Source organism: Peromyscus eremicus, chromosome 1, assembly GCF_949786415.1.
Source record: "Peromyscus eremicus chromosome 1, PerEre_H2_v1, whole genome shotgun sequence".
Classification (NCBI taxonomy): domain Eukaryota; kingdom Metazoa; phylum Chordata; class Mammalia; order Rodentia; family Cricetidae; genus Peromyscus; species Peromyscus eremicus.
This window is the reverse complement of record NC_081416.1, coordinates 90,147,888-90,175,531: the sequence shown is the minus strand read 5'-3', so window position 1 is coordinate 90,175,531 and position 27,644 is coordinate 90,147,888. Positions and strand designations below refer to the sequence as shown.

The 27,644-nt window shown below is 38.8% G+C and overlaps 1 protein-coding gene across 3 annotated transcripts in view; it reads left to right on the top strand.

Annotated features, from left to right (window-relative positions):
• Usp47 (ubiquitin specific peptidase 47) overlaps positions 1 to 27,644 on the top strand; it is an 87,489-nt gene that overhangs the window by 46,358 nt on the left and 13,487 nt on the right. For all 3 annotated transcript variants that reach the window (XM_059268771.1, XM_059268782.1, XM_059268793.1), the window contains exons 8-20: positions 333 to 482; positions 9,875 to 9,970; positions 10,062 to 10,214; positions 13,370 to 13,537; positions 16,883 to 17,014; positions 17,555 to 17,631; positions 18,121 to 18,176; positions 20,163 to 20,275; positions 21,038 to 21,142; positions 22,067 to 22,274; positions 23,520 to 23,635; positions 25,427 to 25,546; positions 26,853 to 27,633. In XM_059268771.1, coding sequence (XP_059124754.1) covers positions 333 to 482; positions 9,875 to 9,970; positions 10,062 to 10,214; positions 13,370 to 13,537; positions 16,883 to 17,014; positions 17,555 to 17,631; positions 18,121 to 18,176; positions 20,163 to 20,275; positions 21,038 to 21,142; positions 22,067 to 22,274; positions 23,520 to 23,635; positions 25,427 to 25,546; positions 26,853 to 27,633 — 2,275 coding nt within the window. The remainder of the gene's footprint in view (positions 1 to 332; positions 483 to 9,874; positions 9,971 to 10,061; positions 10,215 to 13,369; positions 13,538 to 16,882; positions 17,015 to 17,554; positions 17,632 to 18,120; positions 18,177 to 20,162; positions 20,276 to 21,037; positions 21,143 to 22,066; positions 22,275 to 23,519; positions 23,636 to 25,426; positions 25,547 to 26,852; positions 27,634 to 27,644) is intronic.

Here is a 27,644-nt window from a genome sequence, read left to right as displayed (position 1 = left end):
GAAAAGAACATAGTGTGCGTTGATAACTCAGGTCATCACCATCGATTTTACTACTTGAGAGTTTTATTGGTTTGGGTTATTGAAATAGTTACTTGTATACATTCTATTTTAAATTAATGATAACCTAATTTTATTTTTTTTCAGGTGATTTTTTTTTTCAAGTGTCAATTTTGTCCCCTAAAATTTTAGATATATCTTAATTGGCTTTCTAAAACATTAATACTAAAAAATCAGTATCATTTTGTATCTCTTCTAAAAAGCATTGGTTACATTAAATATAAGTTAAAATTGCTCGTAAGGAACATTTTTTAAAATGTGAATATTATTTTTAGGCTGATCTTATAAATGAGCTGTATCAAGGCAAGCTGAAAGACTACGTGAGGTGTCTGGAATGCGGTTATGAGGGCTGGAGAATTGACACGTATCTTGATATTCCGCTGGTCATCCGACCTTATGGGTCCAGCCAAGCATTTGCTAGTGTGGTATGTACCTTCCAGCTGACTGCTTGGTATTTTCACAGAGGGCACAGTAGCACAGTAGTGTAACCTCTTATCTGGTGATATCATCCTAAGGTATACCTTCGTGGGTTGTTAGTCATTCCTGCACTTTACGTAGCAATATCTAGAACTAGAGTTTTGATGCTTCAGTGACTCCTAATGGTGCCTGTAGAAGAGGAAAAGTGAATAGAAGGAATGCAGATGTCTTCCCTATAGGTGATGGAATTATTTCGCCTTTTTTTTTTTTTTTCACTCTTTTTTTTTTAACCTCTCGCTATTTTATAAATGATATTTTAGCCTCTTTGGGGGGGACATAGTAAAGTCATTTGTTCTATACATTTTTTAAATTGCGAAAATAACCTCTAGGTCTTATGATAAAGGCCTTTTTATTTTTGTTTTTTGTTTTTTTCTTTAAGAATCAGCCCTATTCTGAGTACTTAATTACAAAGTACATTGATATGAGCCTGTAATCTCAGCACTCACCAGGCTGAGGCAGGATGATCATAAGTGTGTGTGTGTGTGTGTGTGACTGGCCTGGACACATAGAAGACCCTCCATGTCCCTTGAAATCAACCAAGCATTATATAAGCATAGGTAACTTGAAAGTCAGAAAGATGATGTTCTATTTTCATATGCTGAGTGTCTTAACTGGGAGCTTGTCTAAAGTTTTCCTAGCTTTCTCCTCTAGTTACTGCATCATCATATGTATATATCTATATAATTATATGTGTGTGGGTTTACTTAGACAAAAGAAAGTCATGGAAAGAGTTGTTGCTGCTTAAAATTAGTGATCAAAAACATTTATTCAAGATTTTGTTTTTTGTTTTTTGTTTTTTGAGACAGGGTTTCTCTGTGTAGCTTTGCGCCTTTCCTGGGACTCACTTGGTAGCCCAGGCTGGCCTCAAACTCACAGAGATCCACCTGGCTCTGCCTCCCAAGTGCTGGGATTAAAGGCGTGCGCCACCACCGCCCAGCTCTTATTCAAGATTTTTATGTGCCAGGGGAGCCTTTAGAGATAATTAGAACATCTTTAGTTATCAGTAATTAGTTAGTTAGATTTTAAGACTGAGTCTCATAGCCTAGGCTGGCTTTGAATTCACAATATAACCAGAGATTAACCCAAATTTTATCTTTTTTGTTTGTTTGTTTTATTTGTTTTAATTTTGAAGCAGTCTCTCAGTGAACCTGGAGCTCACTGATTTGGCTAAGCTGGCTGGCTAACAATCTTAGCCCAGGATCATCCTCTCTGTCCTTCTTCAGGGATGGGATCTAAGTATGTACCACTATAGCCAGCATTTACCTGGGTCTGGGGACCCAAATCAGGTTCTCATGCTTGCCTGGCAAGCACTTTATTGGGAAAGCTGTCACTGCATCCAAAAACAACTTTAAAAAGCAGAATTTTTGTCATTTTATTGCTCAAGGCTATTAGAACTTTTGTGACTGAATGAAAATGAAATTATAACATCAAATTTGAGACACAGGTGACACAATTTTGAAAGGAAATTTACAACTTACAACATTGAATGGTTCCTTTAAAAAGTAAAAGTGTCAAGTCAATAATCTTAAGGATTCACCTAACCCAGAAAAAAGAAAGCAAAAGAAACTCAGTAAAGGTAATTATATAATAATAATTCATTCTAAATAGAGCAGAGATCAGTGAAGAAAGTGGGGAGAGTAGAAGTAGTCAATAAAGCATTTGTTTTTTAAAAACAGTGGGTTTTAAAACCCCTATAGCAAGACTAACAGAAAAAGAGACAACAAAAGTTGCCATCATTGGGATGAAAAAGATGTCACTCATCAATTACTTAAGCACAAACTGCAACCAAGTACAAAATTGGATGACTTCAATAGGCCTATGACTAGTGAGCCACTGAACTTCATAACTGAAAAATTTTGGAAAAATAAATTTTCAAGTCTGAATTGTTTCAGAGGACACTTGTACTAAAAATTTTAAGAAAAATATATGAATTCAATAATCTCTTAAAAAAAAGGAAGAGGAATCCTTCCAAGGTTCCTTCCATATTCAGATTGTCTAAGCAAGGATGTTTGTTCTCGATACTTTGTTTAGTGTGGCTCAGTCAAGTGGGAGGAACAAGGACTAAGCTGACCTCCTGTTTTTAATATACACAATTGTGTAGAGAATCCTAAGGCAGGTTTAAATCAGGCAGATAATAACAAAGCAAACTAAAGTAACTTTACAAGGCTATAAGATAAACATTCAAAAGTCACTGTATTTCAGGGTACTAGCAATGAATATGTGAAAATGAAATTAAAAATAATAGTATTGCTTTCAGTCCTAGGGGAAAAAAAGTTCAAGTGTGAATGGAAAAACAATGACAAGAACAATAACAAAAACCCACATATATTGGACTCCTGTACTGAAAACCAGAAAAACTCTGGAAAAGATGTTTAAATGGAGAAACATTGATTGAAGATTCAGCATAGTAAAGATATCAGTTCTTCTAAAATTACATGGTTGTAATACAGTTCTTATTGAAGGCCACCAAGACTTTTAATAGCATATATTAATATGAACTACAATAACCAAAATATTTATTTTAAAAAGAGTGAAGTGGAAGGAACATATCTACCTAAATTGGAATGAATGATACTTAGCAATAAAAAGCCTTTCCATATTCCTGCAATCGTCAGAATGCTGTGGTATTGGCAAAGGGATAATTGAACAGAAAGCCCAGAATTAGATCCATACACATATGCCCAACTGAGTTTTTGACAGACGGCGAAATAATTTAGGAAAGATAGGATGGAATATTCAAGTAATGGTGCCAACTGGCTACCATTAACATCCATCTCACACAGATGAACCTTGCTAGCCCTGTAAGTGTGAGGACCTGATTTTTGATCCCAGAGTTCACATAGAAGTTGAGCATGTTGACACACTTAAAGTGTCGGGGAGATGGAGAAAGGAAGATACTCAAGGTTTGCTAGGAGGATACCCGAGGTTTACTAGGAAAACACCTGAGGTTTGCTAGGAAGATACCTGAGGTTTACTAGGAAGATACCTGAAGTTTGCTATAGCTGGCCAGTCTAGTCATGTTCAATAAGAGACCCTGTCTCTAAAAATAAGGTGAAAAACAATTGAGGAAGACACCCAACATTGACTTCTGACTTTAGTATGCAGACACGCACCTATATACATATACACACAAAATAATTATGGCATTTAAAGCTGCTGACAATGCAGAGAAACTGGGTTGTGTTACTGGTATAAATGTAAACATTACAGGCTATCCTTATGAAACTGAATATGAAATTGACCCAAGTCCCAGTAATTGTATTCTGGACCATTTATCCAAAAGAAGTAAATTCATGTTCATATAAAAATGTGTACATTAATATTGGTTGCATTTTTATTTTTAATATTCAAAAGCTGAAGTAAGCTGAGATTTGCTTTAACAAGTAAATGAGTGAACAAATTGCAATGTGTATAATAAGCTATGGATACTGATGAACAGTAAAAAGGATCAAATGGTTAATACAATCACTAATTTGAATGAACATGCAGAAAATGATGTTGTATTGAAGAAAGACAGTTGCAAAAGTTGGCATACTGTCTGATTTCATTTACATAAACTTGGTCATGTAAATATTTTTATGATTACATTTTAGAACTGTACCACTGATTGCTCATTACTAGACTTATAAATTTGGTCAGTTCCTGTCTTTATATAAAAATGATCTAATGCCTTTGCTGTCCTGTGGGATATAGGACCCAGCACAGATGATAAATGTGCACTGAACTTAATACACAGACTGAGTCAAACAGTGAAACTGGGAATGTCTGAGTGAGGAATGCAGGTCATCTTAGTGTCCTTATCACCATTATGATGTTCTGTGGTTTACAAAACATCACCTTTAGGAAACAGGGCAACTTATATAGAGCATCTTTGGGTAATATTAATTCTTACAAATATGTACAAATTTGTAATTACCTTAGAAATGAAAATGAAAAAAAGATGAATGAATAAATGGCTTAGGTTAAGATAGCTCGAGTTTTTTCCCTAACTCAGAGCAAAGTATCTCAGGGAGATGGCTGAATTTAACCATCTGTAAAGAAACATGTTGCTTTGCTGCTGTGTGTCACCAACAAAGATTGCTGACTGCATCAGTCATACAGGAGTGCTTTGTTCCAGTTTTATTATGTGTTGAGTCTAGAAAATAATCTTCAGTGCTGGTTCCCCTAGTCTAATCAAAGCAAATGTTAAATAGTGAAGAAAGAAATGGATCTGTGGAGAATACAGCTATGCTAACAGTCAGAGGATTGGGGTAGTACTGTGTTTCTTCTGGTTTCAGTTGTGCCTAGATTGTGTGCATTACTATAAAACTGTGATGATCTGGCTTTTTATCTGCTGAACTAAAAATGTAAAAATTCTCCGTGTTCTACTTTGAATTCTGAAAAGAACAGTCTACAACTGTATGTGCAGTTGAGTTGCTCATAGTATGTGAGGGAGGGAAAGGCCTATATAAAGCAAAGCTTGTCACCCTAAAATAATAAAGTCAGAATTCGGAGCTAATGTAGAAGCATAATTTGTTAAGAGTTTAACATACAAAACTATAGCTTACAGGAAGCAGTCTTGTTCTGTTCTGTGTCCTAACAGCAGCACAGTATTGGTAACATTTTGTTCCCTTTTCATAGCCTAGGACCTACTACTCTTTGATTCCTAAAATGCAGTGTGGTATGGATTTTAGTTACTACCTCACAGTGAGTGCAGATCTTCTTTAACCATGTTAGCCTGTCTTTTACATGGTTTATCAAATGGATAGATGAGTTGACACTAATCTTTCTAACTAGCTAATTTTACTTTATGATTACCTTGTTGACACACCATTACAAAGCTCATGAGATATTAATTCATCTTTATCTGGTTTCTGGAATATCTCCACATATCCTTCCTAAAGCCCAAACACTGGATGTAATGGAAGTAAAATCCATGTAACACAGCGTCTGCATTGCTGGGAGATGGAGGGCAATACACTATTTATAAGTATCAAACTAGACATGAAGTTTAAACAGATTTTCCATTGCTGCTGCTAGCCTGTGTGTCTGAAGCATATAAGTGGGGTATGTAAGAAACCAAAAAATAAAGCAGAGAAGCACACTCAAGAAGTCCACATGCCCAGTGAGTGAGCATAGACTGAGCTTGGTAATCTATGGTGCTAGTTGTAGGGAAGGAAGGGTTTTACAGTGCTCAGGATTCGAAATAGGAGCCTTGAAAGTGAATAAAGAAGACTGATGCTTCAGGATCAGCAGTGAGAAGAAAACAAGAAAAAAAGGAAGAAACTGCCTACAGAAATGGAAGGAGACCATACTCTCCCTTGTATCTATCCAAGAAACCGATCTTCAGTAAACAGATAAGGAAGATGTGCTCAAACTAAACAGTGCTGTACCCAAATGATCAGAAGGACCAGATTTTGGCTTCTCTTGTTATAAAGCCATCAGTATTTTGTAGTGCTTACCCGCTCCCCTCCTGTCTCAGGCTGTCTGATGTTCTCTATTCAAGAATCACTCCACACACTACCCAGTACAAGCTGAGGGAAGTAATGTCAGTAGGAGCAAACAATAACAGTTCTTAAACCAGCAACATAAAACTTGGAACCTCCAGTGTCAGGAAAACTGAATTCATTAAACTAAAAATATATATATCAAATGAAGACTAGATCAGAATGGTCAAGAAAGGATGAAATCCTTTGGGCATCAAACAAAAATGAGAGATAAAGATGTGAAAGAGATCTTTGGGGAAGCAATTAGAAGAGCTGTGGGAAGGTTCTCCAGTATCAGAATGTGAAGGGAAATGTGCACCAAACTGACAGCTAAATTACAGCCAGAAAACGTTCAGAGAATAAGAACAATGGTGAGTCTCCCTTTGAAGTACTTCCATAAGTTAGAAAGGTATTTTAGTAAATTCTCAAACTTGATAAGGATGAGTTGTGGTGGTAGAGTAACAGTCTCAAGAAACTTCAACAGTGATACAAGCTAATATTTGATATCCAAGCCAAGTTTTTCTTCAGTTGTGACAGCAATGAACAGAGCCCAATCCAACCATGAGACAGGACAAAACAAAGTGGGAGTGTGGGTTGTACAATGACATGACGTGTTACCTGTGCTTAAAGTACAAAGAATACCCACTTTACAACCAAGGAAAGGGAGAGGGCCAGAGCAAGATCACAGGCTGTTGTGATGGGGAATAACAACCAAAGGAATTAATCAAGTAAATATACACAGCAGTTGTATGGTAGTGCTCAAGATAAAGCCAAGCATGTCTGTCATGCCAAACATGGTTTCAGATAGGCACGTGTTACCTGTTGAAGACTTCTAAGATAATCAAGAGACTGCTAGTAATGCTCAAACCAGAGATAGGTTGATAAGGCCTGGGATTTTAGTATGTTCTCCATGAATATTCCTACAGATTGCTTGTGAGCTTCAAGGGGAAGATACAGACTCTGTATTGGAGAAATGGACAACATCTTGACTGGGCAATTGAAGAGGTTAAGGACTGCACACAGCCTGTGAACAGGATACCCTTAAAAGGGGTCATCATTACTTACCTAGTAATCTACTAGCAAGTGATGTGGAAAGTGATTCGGAACATAGAGAACACCAGACAGCCCAGGATGCCGAAAGTATCGTGAGATAACTAGTCTCTGAGAGAAGGCTATGTGGGTTAGAGATCTTAACATACATAGAGCCTAGTGTATCCTGTGAACATAAACAGCCAAAAATACTTAATTGGTATAAGTTTGGTAATTGTACTTCTTATATACAGAGTTCCCCTCAAGTATTAAGATATAAAGTATACTGTGTGAACTTAAACTCATGGTTTGGGCAAAGTGCAAAATACCAGAGATAGCAAAATATTTAAAAAAAAAAACAAAAAAAAAACTAAGTTTAAATTTATTTTATAAAAACGTTGGTTGAAACAAATGCATTAGAGCATGCCTTTAATCCTGGCACTTAGGAATCAGGGGCCAGCCTGGTCTATGTAAGTTCCCAAACAGCCAGAGCTACATAATAGAGAGATACTGTCCCAAAACAATCTCTGCTGTGAACTGTCAGAGATCAAGACACAGTTTAATAAAATCTAATTTTTTAAAGTTGTTTAGTGTTGCTCCCTCTTACTTTATTTACTATTTATTTATTTATTTATTTATTTATTTATTTATTTATTTGGAGTAGGATTTCTTTGTCTTTGTGTAGGCTTGGCTGTCCTGGAACTAGCTCTGTAGCCCAGGCTGGCCTCAAACTCACAGAGATCCACCTGCCTCTGTCTCCTGAGTACTGGGATTAAAGGTGTGGACCACTGCCACCACCACCACTGGCCCCCCCCTCCTTTTTTTTTAAACATAACATAATAAAAATAAACATTTTTTATTGATTCTTTGGGAATTTCACATCATGCTCCCCAATCCTGCTCATTTCCCAGTCCCTCTGTATTCACTCCTTACCCCTGTAGCATCCCCCTCAAAAAGAAAATTTTAAAAAATATTAATTCAAAACAAACAAAAAGACCACTTGCTCCTCTCTCTTTCCCACCCTCCAACACCTCTTCATTTGTCTTAGTGGCATTGGGAACTAACAGTGTGTCAAGCAGTGTACCCTTTTGTCCATTCAACTTTACTTGGAAATGTTTGTTATGTAATGTATTGATGGTCAGGTTCAAGAACTCTGACTTCTGGTACACCATCAATGCTGGACCCTCACCAAGACTCCTCTCAGATATCCTGCTATTGCCCCAGTCATAAAGATCCTGCAATTATGATTCCATAGGGCTAGTCTTTTCATGTGCTCCTATAGATCATAGATGGGGTAGATGTTGGGGTGGGTCAACTCAAAGCCCTGGATGTGGGTCTGGGTAGTGGCTCATATGGTCAGTTCAGGCCACTGGTACCACTTTCCTCAAGTGAGGGCAGAGCCATCTCTTCTATGCTATGGTGAGGAGTATGGACAGCTCTTCTGCTGCAGTGGCTGAGTGGCCTGTGCTGCCACAAGGGGCCATGGTTGGGCCCAGGCTGCTGCTGAGGACTATGTCTGGACCCATGATCCTACCACAGCAGACAAGATCTGTGTTGATGCCTTATTTTATTTTTTGAGACAGGGTCTCGCTATGTAGCCCTCTGGCTGGCCTGGAACTCAGAGATATCCTCCTGCCTCTGCCTCCCCAGTGCTGGGATTAAAGGTGTGAGCCACACTCCCAGCATACTCCCTCTTATTTCAGATACTGCTTTACCTGTTCAAATTCTGTTTGGAAGCCTTCTAAACTTGGCTTCAGTCAGTGTTAAGCCATGGCTGTATTTTTGTTTGTTTGTTTTTGGATTTTTTGAGACAGGATTTCTCTGTGTGACAGCCCTGGCTGTCCTGCAACTCACTCTATTGATCAGCCTGACTTCGAACTCACAGAGATCCGCCCATCTCTGCCTCCTGAGTGCTAGGATTAAAGGCGTCCGCCGCCACCACCAGTGGCTGTAATTTTTTTTAAGCTTCTTTGTTTTAAAAGGAGTTTTTCATTCTTAGAATATGCTTCAGAGAGAAAAAGAAATGTTTTCTAAGTGTGTTTTTGCCTGTGATTGCCAGTGAAACACTTGGTTGTGTGTTAAAAACAACCTTGCTACTGTTTCTCCCTTCTTGGTGCTTCCTTGTGAGATGAGAAAAAGTAGGAGATAGGATGAGTTGACAAGCACTTGGTTATCTTGTCAGTCTCTTATTTTGTCCCAGAGTAAGCTGTGTCAAACGGTGTGTGCAGAGTTGTTCTCTGAGCCTCATCAACCATTTTACAATTAAGTCCATTTAGCAAGCTTGAGCTTCTTTCTTTGGGGGAGCAATGTGTTCTGTTTCAGCAGAAAGAATATTGAAGATGCTTTGCCTTAGTGATTTTTATCCTTTTCTTGGCGTGTGATATGTTGTCAGTAGTTCTGCTTGGCATATGTGTGTAGAAAAGATAACCATCAGTTTGTTGTGTTAAGTGCTATGAGTTTTAAAGACAGATCATGGGAGGACAGTTGGAAGTGCCCGTAAAGAAAGTTGAACTGATACAAACAGACACATCTCTAAGATGCGTGCAAGTACTTCCTAAAGATCAAGACTTTACTCTCTGTATCATTCAGTCAGACACCCCGGTGTAAAAGTCAGTAAGAAATTAGATATGCAATAATGACCAAAGCAATTTTTATGAAGTAAAATAAGTTTAACGTAACTTTTAATAATTATAATATTTTGCTATTAATTTTATTACATTTTAAGATTAGTTTTCTAGCCATTCCCTTCATAACAGTTTTGATGATTTCAGTGTTTCATATTTAAGGCTTTGCCATTAAATAGTATCTTTAAGTAATTATAAGACAGTTACTTTTTTTCTAACTAGGAAGAAGCACTGCATGCATTTATTCAGCCAGAGATCTTAGATGGCCCAAATCAATATTTTTGTGAACGTTGTAAGAAGAAGTGTGATGCTCGTAAGGTAGGAGGCATATAAATACTATTATGTAATTGTCTGATATGATATCATATTCAATCCATTTGTACCTGTAACCACACATGCTTCTTTTTAGGGCCTTCGGTTTTTGCATTTCCCCTATCTGCTGACCTTACAATTGAAAAGATTTGATTTTGATTATACGACCATGCATAGAATTAAGCTAAATGATCGAATGTCATTTCCAGAGGAGCTAGATATGAGCACATTTATTGACATTGAAGATGAGGTAAATACTTATTACATTTTCTTGTTATTTTTCATTGTACACTTTTTGTTTTAATTTTTAATTGCTTTATGTATATGGGTGTTTTGCCTGGATGTATGTCTGTGTGTCATGGGTGTGCCTAGTGCCCTCGGAGACCCGAAGAAGGTGTTGTAACCTTTGATGCTAGAGTTAGAGACAGTTGTGAGCCACCGTATGGAGCCTGGGAACCAAACTGGTGTCCGTCCTCTGGGAAAGCAGCCAGTGATCTTACCACTGGCTATCTCTCCAGACCTACTTTACGAGTTAAGACTGATAAACTTGAAGTGTCCCTTGACAGAAGCTTTCTCTTTCGTCGCTTTTCCAATGGTGTATTGCATGAGAAGACTATTGTGGCTAGAAGGCTTTTCCTGACACTGTGTGTTACGTTTCAAGTATTCTTATTTGGTTGGAATAGCGTAAGCTCTTCAAGAGACAAAAGAGTTTCACCTTTGGGATTCTCTCTTGAATTTAGGTAATCTTGTTTCATAATTTCTTTATTACTGAAACTGTGTGCTGTAGCTGGATTTCTGATCTTTACTACACATAGGGCAAATATGTGTGAGTGATAAACAAAGTAGTACATGATCTTAATGTCTTGTATTTGCACTAATACCCTTTTCAAGAATTAAGATACTTGGTTACTGCAACATAAGGTTTGCTAACTCTTAAGTTAACTAAGTTAGACAAACTTACAAAAGGTTTTATCTATTTCCTTTTTTGTTTTGTTTAAATGGTTTGAACATGAGATTTTGATGAAAACACGAAAGATTCATCAATTTCTACTTGTTGACCTCCCAGGGTTTTCTAGCTTTATTTAAATTTTTTTTAAAAAATGTGTGCTAGCCTGCTTGATTCTTTATGGTGTTCTCATGATTGCATTGTATAAAGCACTTATAGTCAGGAAGGGTAGTTGTTACAGGGTGATAAACGCTTGCTGCTTCTAAGAGTTGTATGTGCTTGTTTGTTTTTCCAATTGCAACTGATTACCAATTGTAAAATCTACCTCCTTCCAAGAGCTCAAAATTAATTGTAAATGATCATCAAGTTTCATTTAGTATTTGTCTTAGTTAGAGTTACTAATACTGTGATGAAACACCAAAAGCAAGTTTGGAAGGAAAGGACTTATTTGGCTTATGCTTTGACATCATTATTCATCACTAAAGTCAGGACAGGAACTCAATCAGGGCAGGAACCTGGAGGCAGGAGCTAATGCAGAGGCCATGGAGGGGTGCTGCTTACTGGCTTGCTCCCCATGGCTTGTTCAGCCTGCTTTCTTATAGAACCCAGGACCACCAGCCCTGGTTCTGGCCTTTCTACATCAGTCACTAATTAAGAAAATGCCCTACTGGGACCTGGAGAGATGGCTCAGCGGTTAAGAGCACTGACAGCTCTTCCAGAGGACCCAGGTTTGATTCCCAACACCCACGTGGCAGCTCACAACTGTCTGTAACTCCAGGTCTGACACCCTCACACAGGCATACATGCCTACAAAACACCAATGTAAATAAAATAAAAATAAATAAATAATTTTTAAAAAAGAAAAAAAGAAAATGCCCTACAAACTTAACTGCAGCCTGATCTTATGGAGGCTTTTTCTCAATTGAGGGTCCCTCCTCTCAAATGACTATAGTATTTGTCAACTTGACATAAAACTAGCCAGCACAATATTTGTGTGGGTGTGTTGAAAACAGTGAGTTTATTCAGCAAGAAAACAGATTTTTTTTCTGCATCTCATCTGTGATGCACCAGGCTTGGTTGGGAGGGGACTCCAGTCTGTGTGCCAAGTAGCTTTCATACGTGTTGGTGTGAACTGCTTCACTCACTCTCTACCCTGTCCCTGCACCATCCTTTATGTAGTGTTAGTAAACACCAGAGATAGGATGTGTTGATACTTGGTAGCATCCTAGGTGAAACACTAAACTCCAACCCTCATTTTCCTGTCTAGCTATTTTAAGAAGCTGCTGTAGCTTCAGTGAATGTTGAGTGAATGGTAACTGCAACCATTGATCATTGGCAGAGAACCGATAGAGTAGCAGGTCAGGCTGGATATGTACACCTGTAAGGAGAAAGATGGAGAAGGAGTAACAAGAGTGAATTGTGCTTAATTAGAGTTAGGAAATCTACCCAAAGTCTGTTAAACTTCATCAAATTCCTACTTACAAGTAGCTAAATATATGATCAGGATTTTGTGTATTCCTGACATATTTGTTGGAATATCCCAGGGGAAGGAAATGCAAATTTTATTTGCTTACTTGCTTGTTTGCTTGGAGTTTGGGGCCTTTTTTTTTTTCTTTCAGCTGTTTGTTTTGTTTGGGTTTGGTTTTGCTTTTGCTTTTTTGAGACAGTCTTGTTATACAGTCATGGCTGGCCTGCAGTTAGCAATCCTTATGTCTCTGCATCCCAAATGCTGAGATTATAGGTGTGTGCCATCATGCTCAGCTTGCAGTTCTGGAGGTGATGTTCACCTTTATTTTGTCTTGAATCAAATTTCCTTGAAGGAAGAAGACTGTACTGCATAATGGATGCTGTACTTACAAAAAAGTTAGTAACAACTACAAAAATTATTCTTGCTGTGTATTACTTGGATTCAAGAACTTAAATACAATGCCTTATGCACAATGGGGGCTTTCATCTTAGAGAAATCTTAACCTGTGTCAATAAAAAACATTGTAGGTATGTGTGTAAAATGTTAAAGGAAAGGAGGAGAGTTTGTTGCTTGGGATTTCTAACAAGTAGAATTCTTCACCTTAAGTCTGGGTGGCTGTGAATTGAAAGCAGTCAAGCATGGAAGTATAACGTCCCTGCCCTGAGTACACCAGACTAAAGTTCTCATGATCACATAGACAGCTTAGTTCTCTATTTTGACACCTTACACAGTAATTAAAGAGAACATTTTGTTGGGATTGGGAACCGAAGATGTAGTTTGGAGCTTAGGATAGTTGCTGTCAGAAATGCTGCTGCAGAAAATGGTAATTTTGTACCTAAGATCTGAGTTTAAGAGAAAACAGACATACTTAAATGTTTCTCTTAAACAGAACAATGTTAAACTATTTGAACATGGTAGAAGCTATAGGTAAAAGTTTGAATATCTTTTCCTTTATTTGGCATAAGATTTTAAGATAATTGTGTCTTACTAGAAATCTCCTCAAACTGAAAGTTGCACTGATAGTGGAGCAGAAAATGAAGGCAGTTGCCACAGCGACCAGATGAGCAATGATTTCTCCACGGATGATGCTGTGGATGAAGGCATATGCCTGGAGAGCAGTAGTGGAACTGAGAAGATTTCAAAACCTGGCCTGGAAAAGGTACCTTTTATGAAGGTTATTGATATTAGGTGCTGAGCATGCTAAGCAAGTGGTCCACCAGAGAGTTGTACCCCCATTTCCCTGCATGTTTTAATTAAATAGAGAATATAGTAATTTCTGAACTTCTGTATTATTTTGTGCTTCATTTTTTAAAATGAAGACTTCTTAAAATGTTCTTGTGGTGGGTGTGATTATAATTGTATTTTGGGAAACACTGCGTACAGATGAGATACTAATTCCTAGGAGACTGTGCTGTGTTGAAAGTTGGATGTGTTAGAATGGCTGCTGCCTCTGCCCTTAGTGTCTATCAATTCTCCAAAGCCTTTGTCTTCACTGAGTTTGCTCATAGAAGAAAAAGAGTGTTGGACTTGATTTATTGCATTTTAAGAATTCTGAAAATGGTGCATTTCTGAAACAGTTAATAACCATAATTATCTAGAACTTGCAACCTCAGAATTTTCCAGAAACATAATGGGGGTGAGGGGAGGTTGCTAATTACAGTGAAACTTTAAAATGTTACTACTAACCAGCTGATACATGCCTGGAAATACCAGCACATAGGTAGCAGAGGCAGGAGGTTTCAACCAGCAGGGAATACAGAGTGAGCCCTGTTTAAAGAAAATAATTTCTCAGCACAAATTCTAGGTTGCAGATAAATTTTGAAACCTACCTATCATTTACTTTGATTAATCTTAGTTTTAGCAATACAACTTGAGCTATACAGTTTTCAGAATTTGTTCTGGAAGTTTCACTGTGTAATAATTATAATCATTTTAATACTATTTAAGACAAACTGAAATGTGCTGAAACAGTTTTGGAAGGTCCAAGTACTTTTTAAACAAAGAATAAAGAGGAGAGGACAATGGAAGTGTGCTTACCTAGCATTCCTGGGGTCCTGATTTGATCCCTAGTGCTGCAAAATGAAAGAGAGAGGAGAGCTCTTGCAGAAAAGTGAATGAGATCCAACAGGCCTGTGCAGTAGTGTACCTGTGATCCCAAAATACAGGATAAAAGGCAGAGAATTGGCTGCAAGTTTGAGTTTAGCATGGTCTAACATAGCTTGTTCAGTTCAGAAAAGATTGCAAAGCAAGCCCCTCTCTCAAAACAAACTTTAATAAAAACCTTGCTTGTCCATTTGGAGACTCTACTTAGGATAAATGGTCTTTCTTTTTGTGTCATAACCCTTCCTGGAGACTCTATTTTAAAATTATTTTATGTGTATGGGTATTTTGCCTGCATGTCTGTACACCATTTGTGTACCTGGTACCCTCAGAGGCTAGAAGAGGATGTCTAGAGTTGCAAATGATTGTGAGTGCTAGGAACTGAACCCGGGTCCTCTGGAAAAGCAGCCAATGCTCTTAACCACTGAGCCATCTCTCCAGCCTTGGGAACTCTATTTTTATTCACTCCAGGTAGAGATGGCGATGACAGACCAGAGAAAGGGTTCCCTCCAAGTCCAGCTTGGTGAACCAGTGAGTTTATTGGACTTCTTTAATGGAGCATGATGACTCTTAGGCAGCTCTGTCACCAAAAAGCCCACTCCAAGCATGGGTAACTACTTATAAGAGTCTCCCTTCGAAGCACCTTGTTACTGCTGCTTATATAACCTGAGCCTCTGAGCTGATAAAATTCTTATGTTTTTAGGTGGTTGTGGAGTTTTTAAGATTAAATATATATCTTATAAATGTATGTATGTGTGTGTACCATGTGCATACCTGGTACCTGTGGAGCCCAGAAAAGGGTGGTTGTGAGCTATAATTCGGGTGCAGAGAACCAAACCTAGATCCTCTGCAAGAGCAACAAGTGCTCTTTAACCTCTGAACTGTCTCTCTAGCCCCCTTGTGAATTTCATATAAGCCTTTTGTGCTATTATATCTTCCTCTCTATTGTGTCTGGGTTTTTGTTTTAGTTTGGTTTTTTGAGACAGTTTCTTTGTGTAACAGTCCTGGCTGTCTTGGAACTCACTACATAGACCAGGCTGGCCTTGAGCTCAGAGATCCTCCTGCCTCTGCCTCTCAAGTGCTGGGATTAAAGGCGTGCGCCGCCACCACCTGGCTTATTTGGGGTTTTTGAAACAGTCTCACTTTATAGTCTAGACTGGCTCCAAACTCACTGTGTAGCCCAGGCTGGCCTTGAATTCACAGCTGTTGTCCTTCTTCAGCCTCTCAAGTGCTAAGATTACAGGCCTGAACTACTATGTCTGGCTGCTCCCTGTTGTTTTTGGAGGTGAAAATACTGGTAGCCAGGATGTCTAGTAGTGCTAATTGTTTTAGGGGTGTGAAGTACCAAAGCTTCTAAAAGAAAAAGTACTTCAGGCTAATGTCCTGGCACATGGCTTGTAAATCCTAGCACTTGGAATGCTAGTCTAAGAGAGTCATAAGTTTGAGGCCTACCCTGGGCAACATAATAGGTTCAAAACCACCTGGGCAACTTAAACCCTATCTCAAAATGAAAAATAACAAAGAGGGGCAGGCATATACCCAGGTGCTGGAGTACTTGCCTAGCATCTATGAGTTCACTCTCTACTACCAACAAAAGAACCAAGAAAAAGAGAAAAGGTTCTTAGTTTATTATAGACAACATCAGGCATGTTCAGAGTGGAATAGCCATAAACTGATTTATTAGAGAAATAGCACAGTTCTCTCTCTCTCTCTCTCTCTCTCTCTCTCTCTCTCTCTCTCTCTCTCTCTCTCTCTGTGTGTGTGTGTGTGTGTGTGTGTGTGTGTGTGTGTGTGTATTTGTGTGTTGAGACAATGTCTCTTCTGTGGAGCCGTGGTTGTCCTAAAACTTACTATGTAAACAAGCTAGCCTTAAACTCAAGAGCCTCTGCCCCCCAGGTGCTATAATTTAAAGTATAAGCCACCTTTCCTGGCTTGGTTTCATTATTAATATAAATAATAAATACCACATTAATATGTTACTTATCAAAAATACTGCATGAGTACATTAGAAGATACTTCAAATTACTGTAAGAAATAGAATTTTATTTAAAGGAAAAAAGCAATGTGTTGGTAATTTCTTGATCTTGACTATGCAAATTAAAACAGCCTTCTATTTAGTACCTACTTCACAATTTTAGACTTTTATTTTTTCATAAATAATCAAGCATATGTTTATAGACATACATAGTTTCAAAGATCACAAGACAGCATAATAAAAATGTGAAGAAATATACTGAATGAAACCTGTTGCATAGTGAGTTTTTTGGTGACTTGCTATTTCAACGTTACCTGAAGGACAAGTTAGCCTACCATAGGATGGTTGTCACATTACTTAACTCTGCATCCATAGGAAATAAGGGTTTTGTAGCCTTCTCTTCCAATCTTCTTTTTCTTCTCTCCTTAGAACTCCCTGATGTATGAGCTTTTCTCAGTGATGGTGCATTCAGGGAGTGCTGCTGGAGGTCACTATTATGCTTGCATAAAGTCGTTCAGTGATGAGCAGTGGTACAGTTTCAATGACCAGCATGTAAGCAGGGTAAGTCTCCTGAAATGGAGAAGTTACTCAGTGGCAGGGTGTTTCATCAGAGCAGAGATGCCTATGATGGTATCTCTCATGTCCTCGTCAAAACAGTCTTTCATTGTTAGCAGTGTCCTTGTTCTGCTTTGTTAGAGCTCGTTACATGTTTCCAATTTAGAGTACACCTCTCCTCTAGCCCCCACTTTTCTTATGTACTCCTTGTAAGTGATGTGGGACTAGAATCCCTTGAGCCTGACTCACTAGCCACTGGTAAACTGAATTATCTGTGTGGTGCTTCTTGACAATATCATGATACATGTAATTCAGAAACTAAAGGGTTGGATTAGAGTTGGGCTTGAAGTTCACCAGCAGTTACTAGCACTGGGGAGGCTGAGACAGAGGATTGCCCAGCATTCAAGCCCGGCCTAGGCTACAGAATAAGAACCTAACTCAAGAAGGAAAAAAAACAACCCTAGAATATTGGGTTACATATTTACATGTTGGCATTAATGTAATGGTGTCATTGGTTTTTACAAGAGTAACGTTACAACTTTTTAGATAACTCAAGAAGACATTAAGAAGACACACGGTGGGTCTTCAGGAAGCAGAGGCTACTACTCCAGTGCTTTTGCAAGGTAAGCAATAGCATGTTGATGCACTGAAGTGAGTTGTAGCTTCTCCACAGCTCTTACTAAGAAAGCCTTCCTCAAGGGTCAGCAGCCATGGGCCTCTGTTCATAAGTGCTGGCTGATGTGTTCCCACTATCACAGACCATCTGGCTACAAAGTCTGAGAATTTTTTTCCCTTGACTCTTTCTAGCAAAGCAGTTTGCCCAGCCCTGACTTAGCTGTAGTAGGCATTGTGATACACAGCCTTCTTGACAACTTCACTGTGTTACCAAAAGGAGATGTTTTAACCTTTTCATAAGTGCACCATTAACAACAAGGAAGAATTTTCCTTTCTTTCTGGAATGTTTTAATTTTAATGTGTCTGTGAATGGTGGTATGATTTTCTGATTATTTGAAAGAAAAAAATACTAATATTTCAAATGAAGATTTGATGCTTATAAATGGAATCTGCCATCTATTTGAAGAACCTGTTAATCTTTTTTATATTTCTCCTAGCTCAACAAATGCATATATGCTGATATACAGACTGAAGGATCCAACAAGAAATGCAAGTATGTTAGTCCATCGTAAAGTCATTTCCTTGGCGTGTCTTGTAAACCTAGACAACTGCTTTTAGGTGATGGACAGTTAACAGCTAGGACTTTCTATGCCTGGGAGAGGGAATTATTAACACTGTTATGAAGTAGTAATACCAAGTGATAAAAATATTTGGCAAGAATCTGTAGAGCTGAGCACAGTGATATGTGTTCAGTGATATGTAACTCTAGTTACTTGGTAGGCTGAGTGAGGCAAGAGGATTACAAGTCTGAGACCTACAGTCAATTTAGCAGGACCTTGTCTCAAAAGAGTAATTTTAAATGAGCAAATCACTTGAGCTTTCTGAGTCTTTGCAGATGTGTAGACTGGAAATGATGATACCTTAAAGAGTTGTTCTACTGAATGAAACAACACTTTACACTCTTGCAGCATAGCTAGTATGCAGTGAAAGCTCAAATTAGCTACTGTTTGTTTCAGTTTCAAGCTTTTTGGATTTGTTAATATCTACAGAGTTTGAGAGAGGACTCCACGTAGCCTGAAATACTTAAGAAATCTTTTAATATAGTATCTGTTTATTTGATTAAAGAGCAAATAAAATTTTGTGAATCTATTACAAATTTTTATTATATTTTAATTTTATTAAGAATCCCAGGGGGCCAGCAAGATGGCTCAACTGGTAAAAGCACTTGCTGCCAAGCCTGATGGCCTGATTTCAGTGCCAGAACCTTCAAAGCTGCCCTCTGACCTCCCAGAAACACTCTTGAGTATAAAGTGTGTTTGTCCTTTTTATTTATATTTTTGATTGATATAACTTTAAAATCTTTAGTTCTTAGAGTTTTGTTTTCTTGCTAATTCTTACTCATTGACAATGTTGGAAACATGTTAAGGTGTGTATATGTTTGACTATAGACACATACACAGATGATGTGTTTGCTCATATTCTTTTCATAATTTAAAAAAGTAATCACTAGCTTTGATTTCAACATTTATTTTTAGGAGCTGATGTGCTCTTAGTATATCTGTTTCAACTATTTTATTTTTTGTTCACATTTTTGTGAACAAAAGTTAGTTTGTGGACTCAGTCAATGCAAAGTTTAAAACGTAGTCATCATTTCAACAAATGTATATTCCAAGACCTATAGATTGACTGGAGGCAAAGCCAGGATTGAAATCCATGCATCCTGTGTGCCTCGCTGTGGACAGTGCAGTGCTTCAGCTCTTGGCTAACTCCCCGACTCTAGTTCTGTGGCACTGTGTCATCTGGTTGTGAATGCTTGTAGCTAGTTGATTTCAGGAAGGTGTCCTGTATAGCCAGTAAGGGAAGAATTTTTTTCTTTTTCTTTCTCTCTCTTTTTCTTTAGACTAGAGCTGATTTCTAGAAACATTGCATTTTCACTCTTTATAGGTCCTATTGATACTCATTGTTCTCCTTCAAAGTCAAACATTCATTGGCTTTATTCAAGTGTCTTAATTTCATATTGTTTCTTATATACTTTTAAGTCACATGTCACTGTGGCGTTACCAATTTGGTGCTCTGCCTTCTTTGGTTAGAAGGCAGCTGAAGGACTCTTGAGCAGGAAGGGAAGGTAGGAATGCTATCAGAGTGTCGTAACAATCACGTATGTAGCATCAGTATCTTTTATTCATTTGCATTAGATTCTAACCAGTAACTTTTGGGCCAGGCGCTTTTAGTAAGCTAAAGGAGCCAAGGTGTGGAGAAGTAAAGTTGCCCATGGCCAGAGGGTTCCATGGTGATAGCAAAAGTTTAAATAAAAAGTGGTTTTCCCTTTCCAGAGCTTTTGAAATTTTGAAATCTCATTGAATTCTCCTAGGATTTGAGCCATTTACTAGGTCTGCATATGGTTTCACTATCAATACCTCACGATTGCCTGGAAGAAGCTTGTTTCACACTGAAAGAAGGACCGTTGTTTCCATGGCAACGCAGGAGAGCAAAAAGAGCACAAGATACCACTCTGAGTGACACTGTTTTATGTTCCTAGAATTTCTAGAAGTGGATGAGTACCCAGAACACATTAAGAACCTGGTGCAGAAAGAGAGAGAATTGGAAGAACAGGAAAAGAGGCAACGAGAAATTGAGCGCAACACATGCAAGGTTCGATTCCATGATTGTGATTGACAAGTGCTGTTGAGGTTTGCTCTTCTGACTGCTGTCATTCTCATGATAACCCAGAGTCGGTTCTGTGGACAGTTCTGCCCATGTAGTCATTAGGTAGTGTGGCTTTACCACAGGATGAGCATAATTTGTGCTGAAGTGTGGTGATGTGTAGGATGGTGTTCAGTGCTTGTGCAGCTGTGTGAGGCAAGCATTCCCATGTCCTTAGGAAGAAAGGACTGGGAAAGGCACAGAAATGAAGACCACACTTCAGTCACTTTCCTACTGCCCTTACTGTTCTCCTTCAAAATCCTTAAACAGATGGGAAGTGGTGGCACACGCCTTTAATCCCAGCGCTTGGGAGGCAGAGGCAGGCAGATCTGTGAGTTCAAGGCCAGCCTGGTCCAAAGAGTGAGTTCCAGGATAGCCGGGTCTACACAGAGAAACCCTGTCTTTAAAAAAAAACGAAAGAAAGAATAGTCCCAACTATGTTTTTTGTTTTTTAATTGCATTGTTTTGACAATGAAGAAAAGTGCTATCTGCTGCTGGGCATGATGGAGCACGCCTTTGATCCAAGTACTTGGGAGGCAGAGGCAAGTGGGTCTCTGTGAGTTCAAGGCCAGCCTGGTCTACAGAGCAAGTTCCAGAACAGCCAGGGCTGTTAAACAAAGAAACTCTGTCACAAAAAAAGGACTATCTGCCAAAGAATTCAGCTGTGACACTTGTCCTAGTGAGTTGATGATGATATTTTCTGTTTTGTAGATAAAATTATTCTGTTTACATCCCGTGAAACAAGTAATGATGGAAAATAAGTTGGAGGTTCATAAGGATAAGACATTAAAGGAAGCAGTAGAAATGGCTTATAAGGTATGTCTAATGCACAGTTGGATTTTAATTTTGATAGCTCCCAAGTTTTATAGTTGAGATAGATGATGATCTAAGTACTTTGAATGGATTTGATAGCCTGTTAATCTCCCTCCATCCACCAGCATCTTCATCTGAAAGCCATTTAACCTTTCTGAATCCTGGAATTAGAATTAGAAACACATTTATTTGTGCTTTCTGTTTCCTTAGACGATATCTATTGTATGCCTTCTGTATGAGCCATTAGAGATATCAGGGGGAAGACATGGTCTTGGCCTTACGGAATTTATAATCCATTGGGAAAAAGTTTTTCTTTGACAATTTGCAATTATTTTGTTTAGATGTCATAAAGTAGTATATTAGTATATTGAGTAGTAGTATATTAAGATAATTTATCCTGCGATAGTAACCATGATAAGGACACAACTATGTCATTGTATGGTTTGTGTTATTTTAGGGATAATGACAGGTGGTTATTAAATAAATTAAAGCTAGGCATGGATGCTCATACCCTGTAATCTCAGCATTTGAGAGATGGAGGCAATAAGATCAAGTGTTCAGAACTGGGTATTGGTAGCACACAACTTTAATCCCAGCATTCAGGAGGCAGAGGCAGGCAGATCTCTGTGAGTTCGAGGCCAGCCTAGTCTACAGAGCAAGATCCAGGACAGGCACCAAAACTACACAGAGAAACCCTGTCTCGAAGGGAAAAAAAAAATCTAGTGTTCACAGTCATCCTCTTTTGCATAGTGAATTCAGGGTCAGCCTGGGTTACGTGGCTCTTTCTCAAAATGAAAGGTATCTGTTACTCTGATAAAAATCATAATTGTATAGATTTTATTGTTTCTATGGATCTATTAGTAGGATTACTGCACACAAAACTAAAGCACTCTATGTTTTTACTTGTGGGGGATTGTGTTTTGTTAGATGATGGACTTAGAAGAGGTGATTCCGCTGGACTGCTGTCGCCTGGTAAAATATGATGAGTTTCATGATTACCTGGAACGATCATATGAGGGAGAAGAAGACACACCAATGGGGCTGCTCCTGGGAGGAGTTAAGTCCACATACATGTTTGATCTGCTGTTGGAGACTAGAAAGCCTGATCAAGTTTTCCAGTCTTACAAACCTGGAGGTAAGCAATTTTATACTCCTTTGAGTTACAGTGGGCTTTAAATTACTGTGATCAAATGTTTTCTTCATAGAAGTGAATGAGTTAAAAAACATTTTTAATATGTTCTTAAAGTGTACATAATTTTGACAAGTTGAGAAGTGGTCAGCAATGAGTTTGAAGTTAAGTTTTAGCTTATGCTGGGCTTTCTGGCACATGCTGTGATTCCAACAGTGGGGAGGCTGAGATGGGCATTTCACAAGTTCAAGTGGGCACATTTGCTAGACCTTGTCTATACACAGAATTTAAATAATGAGCAGCAGCAACAAGAAAACACTTCTCGGTCTTCAGTAGGATTTCCTTCTTTAATGTGGAGTGCTAAATGATGTAGTGTCTGCCTGATAATAAGAAATGCCATAGTTATTGACTCAACTCCTAAGAGTATCTCTGTCGACATCTTTCTCTCTCCTCCTCTTCTCCCGCCTTCCCTCTCCTATTCATTATGGAAGCCATACACTTCCTTGCTTTGTGTGGCTCTGCTGTCCAAAGTATATTTATCATTTAAGTAAACAATAATATAAGGGGAAAATTGAGAATTAACATTAAAACAAAACAACTGCTAGATGTAGTTCTTGATGGCTATTTCTTTTTCAAGTGACTAAAATTTAGTTATAAATATGATCTAAAAACAAAAAAGAAACTGATATACCACACCAGTTTGTGCATAGAATTTTCTGTGGGATTTGAAGTACATTGTTTGAGGAGAGCAACAAGGTCATGAATGGCTTAATGGAGGTTGTTTATAAGCAGGGTTATATCTGCCCCCTTAGTATTTATTTTGCAGTCTCTACACCGTGTATGCTTTCAGTGCTGTGGTTTTCTTGCTATTCGGATCTTTTTGCATATGTATTTTACATTTGATCCTAAGACCAAGAAGCAACTGGATTGTATTTTTAATTTGCTTAATAAATTTGAAAGTGATGTTACATTTTAAAAGGAAATAAAACATTTTTTAAATTATATTTGGATTTTTTACAATGCATAGATCTAAAATAAAGCTTTTTAATGAATATTAGATGAATGTAATATAAACCCACTATATTCAATAATGAGAGCATACTCTCTTTGCCATCTATTAGAAACATATATATATATATATATATATATATATATATATATATATATATATATATAGAATGCACTGCTCACGTAAAATACAGTTTAAGAAAATAACCTTCAGCTATGTCTTCATGTTTTCCAATGCGATAGAAGTGATGGTGAAAGTGCATGTTGTGGATCTGAAGGCAGAGACTGTCGCCACTCCTATAACAGTCCGTGCTTACTTAAATCAAACAGTTACAGAGTTCAAACAGCTGATCTCAAAGGTAAGTGGTAAAATTAGACCATGAATGTTTTTGAGTTCTTACTGTGTGTACAGCTCACTGTAGTAGTTCCAAGTTGTAGATTCTACTGTAAAGGGGCAATATTTATAGGCAGAACACAATTGAAATACAAAGGGATACTTCAGGTAGAAGAAACAGACTGAGCAACTTTGGGGCATGAGGCAGTAGCGCTGACCCAGACTATAGTTTGAGCTGGGTGAAACACATGCTAGGGATATGAATTCAATTTAGGTCTTAGTTAGGGTTTCTATAGCTATGAAGAGACACCATGACCACCACAGCAACTCTTATAAAGAAAACATTTAATTGGATAGCTTACAGTTGAAAGTTTAGTCCATTATCATCATGGTGGGACATGGCGGCATATAGGCAGACATAGTGCTGGAGAGGTAGCTGAGAGTTCTACATCTTCCACAGGCAACACACAGAAGTGGTCTGTCTCACTAGGCGTAGCTTGAGCATATATGAGACCTCAAAGCCTGCCTCCATAGTGACACACTTCCTCCAACAAGGCCACACCTACTCCAGCAAGGCCACCCCTCCTAATAGTGCCTGGCTGGCTTGGAACTCATTATGTAAACCAGGCTAGTCTTGAACTCATAACTATCTTCCTGCCTCCACTTTCTGGGTGCTGGGATTAAAGATGTGCATCACCACACCCAGTCTTTAATATTTTTATTACATTTATTTATTTTGTGGTGTGTATGCATGTACTCAGGCTTAGTGACAAGAGACTTTATCCACTGAGTCATCTCAGTTCTGAATGAAAGGTGGTGACATATTAATAGCAACAGTGAAGTGGAGGAGCAGACTTGACAAGAACGGTGATGGATTAAATAGTGGCTTAGAACATAGGCCTATTCTGAATGTTTGAGTGGGAATGAGATGATGAAAACATTTGGATCTCTTTGGATAAATGGACTGGACCATGTGTGACAAATGACTGTTCTCTTTCAAGGGTCCCGTACTGTGTACCTTGAGCACATATACAGGTAGAGTTTTGCAGCCTTCCTTACTGTCCATTGAATGCAAGTTAAAAAAAAAAATTGAAGTACAGTTTTCAGGTCTTATCTTATAGCTCAATGTCTGGGGACTTACTGACCATCAGTAAATAAGTGTTCTGGTTGTGAGGGATTTTGTCAGTTCTGTCAGGTTTGGTGACTGTCACTGTGTTTAAGCAGTAACAGCTAAGAGACTTCAACCACTGTTGGCAGGTATATCAGAGGACAAATCATACTGTACGGTGTCCTGCCTGATGGCTAACTTGCTCACACATGCATACCACATGATCAGATGGCTCTATACATTTAAAATAAGTGCCACCTGCAAACATTTTCAATCCAGTGCAAAATATAAGCCCTGAGGTTGGATTTAAAAAGAAAAAAGAGGACAATACAGTATGTGAGCCCACTCTCTAATGAAGCTAATAACCTCATTGAGGAAAGAAATGTTTAAAGAACAACTGTAATCACAGAGTTTTGTCATGAACAAAAGCCTTGAAAGTTAGAAAGTGTTACTTTGCTCAGTTTACAGCTTAAGTGATAGGGAGATGACTAAGAATTTTTCCTTTGAGTCACCAAAAACTGTTAAATCCCCACTTAAAATTATCTTTCTCTGACACTTCTTTTGAGGGGTGAGGGTTGGCCCTAGGATTGGCACCCAGGTCCCTGCTCTCATCAGCTTTGAGAAACTCAGCAATTTTCTCTTCCATGTGTCTCAAGCCAGCCAGAATTCCTTTAGGTAGCACACTCTGTACTGACACTCTCGTTACAGGCCACGCACTTAGCTGCAGAATCCATGCGGATAGTGCTGGAACGCTGCTACAATGACCTGCGCCTTCTCAGCGTGCCCAGCAAGACCCTGAAGGCCGAGGGCTTCTTTAGAAGTAACAAGGTATGCCTTTACCTTTTCCTTTGTCTTTGCTGCTAACAAATGGAGTAAAGTTGAGTATTTATTGTAAGCCTGGCTGTGAGCAACCAGCACTTTCCCCATCTGTCTGTGCAAGAGTAGCCTTTCAGTGCACACAGCCGCCCCAGATTGTCTTCCTTTGTCATCCAGTCGGGCTTCTTTCTCTGCTGACTCCTCCTTGTTGCTGCTCCTTTTCCCTCTGCCCTGTGCCCTCTGCCTGGGAGCACTTTTTCCTGTTGCCTGCCCTCCTTCAGTTTTCAAGCTTTGAGACTTTTGTGATTGAGTCTCCCTCCTTGGTGACTGTCTTCCTCGTTTCCATCCTTGAGTTCCCTGGTAACCAAGTTAGAGATGGGCCTCATGAGACTCTCCCACGCTTGTCCCCTTTGCCTGCTCGTGTCTCAGTTGGGGAGGAGACAAGTTGTCCAGCTTGTTTTAGGACTCGCCACCTTCAATGTGCCATCGATACCATGGCTTGCCCCGTGTCTTGGTGCATCCAGACTTGTTCACTACCTTCTGCTCAGTCCATTTGCCAGTCTTTCGTCTTAGTACATACTTCCGTGTAACCTTTTTAATATCATTGTATTCTGTATCTTCTTCTGATCCGTGTGTCTGATATTAAAATGTAATCTATGAGCTGGCGAGAGCATTCATCTGGTACAAGATGCTTGACCAAGCCTGACAACCTAAATTTGATCCCATGAACACATAAGGTAGAGAGAATTGACTACCTCAAGTTTTTTTCTGAACTCTGCACGTGTGCTACACACCCATACACCATATACACACTCGTGTGTGCACAAGTTTTTTAAATATAATTTCATTTTTTTAATGTTTAAACTATAATAATGTTAATTTATGGTAAAGAGTGCCAGAGCAATCCTTTTAGTCCCCATTTTTTTTTTCTTACATGGCTAACTAATAGTCTTAATATATAACGTTTATTAAATAGTAATAGGTTTAACTTTTTATGAAAAACTCTACATAATGTTAATTATTGCCAAATTTATGGTTAATTTTTGTTTTGTTTTGTTTTTTGGAGACAGGGTCTTGTATTTGCCTTAGCTGGCCTTGAACTCACTACATAGACCAGGCTAACCTGTGACAAGTCATCCTGCCTCTGTCCTACAAGTACTGAGATTGGGTATATGCTACCATGCCTGGTCAAATTTATGTATAATGTCGCAAGTTTTATAGCATACTATGTACTAACTTGTATTGATACAACATTCTTATGAAGAATAAGAATACCACTAACGTTGTATGGAGTGTAACTCTTTCACTCACTATTTAGGTGTTTGTTGAAAGCTCTGAGACTCTGGATCACCAAGCAGCCTTCACAGACTCCCACTTGTGGAAACTTCTGGATCGACATGCAAACACAATCCGATTATTTGTTTTGCTGCCTGAACAATCACCAGGATCTTATTCCAAAAGGACAGCGTACCAGAAAGCTGGAGGCGATTCTAGTAATGTGGAGGATGATTGTGAAAGAGTCAAAGGACCTGCAGGGAACTTCAAGTCTGTGGATGCTATTCTAGAAGAAAGCACTGAGAAACTCAAAAGCTTGTCACTGCAGCAGCAGCAGCAGGATGGAGACAATGGAGACAGCAGCAAAAGCACTGAGACAAGCGACTTTGAGAATATTGAGTCCCCTCTCAATGAGAGGGGCTCTTCCACCTCTGTGGATAATCGAGAGCTTGAACAGCACATTCAGACTTCTGACCCAGAAAACTTTCAGTCTGAAGAACGCTCAGACTCAGATGTGAATAATGACCGGAGTACAAGTTCAGTAGACAGTGACATTCTTAGCTCCAGTCACAGCAGTGACACTTTGTGCAATGCAGATAGTGCTCAGATTCCTCTGGCCAATGGACTCGACTCTCACAGTATCACAAGTAGTAGAAGAACTAAGGCAAACGAAGGGAAAAAGGAAACCTGGGACACAGCCGAAGAAGACTCAGGGACTGACAGTGAATATGACGAGAGTGGCAAGAGCAGGGGGGAAATGCAGTACATGTACTTCAAAGCTGACCCCTACGCCGCAGACGAAGGCTCTGGGGAAGGACACAAATGTATGTACTTG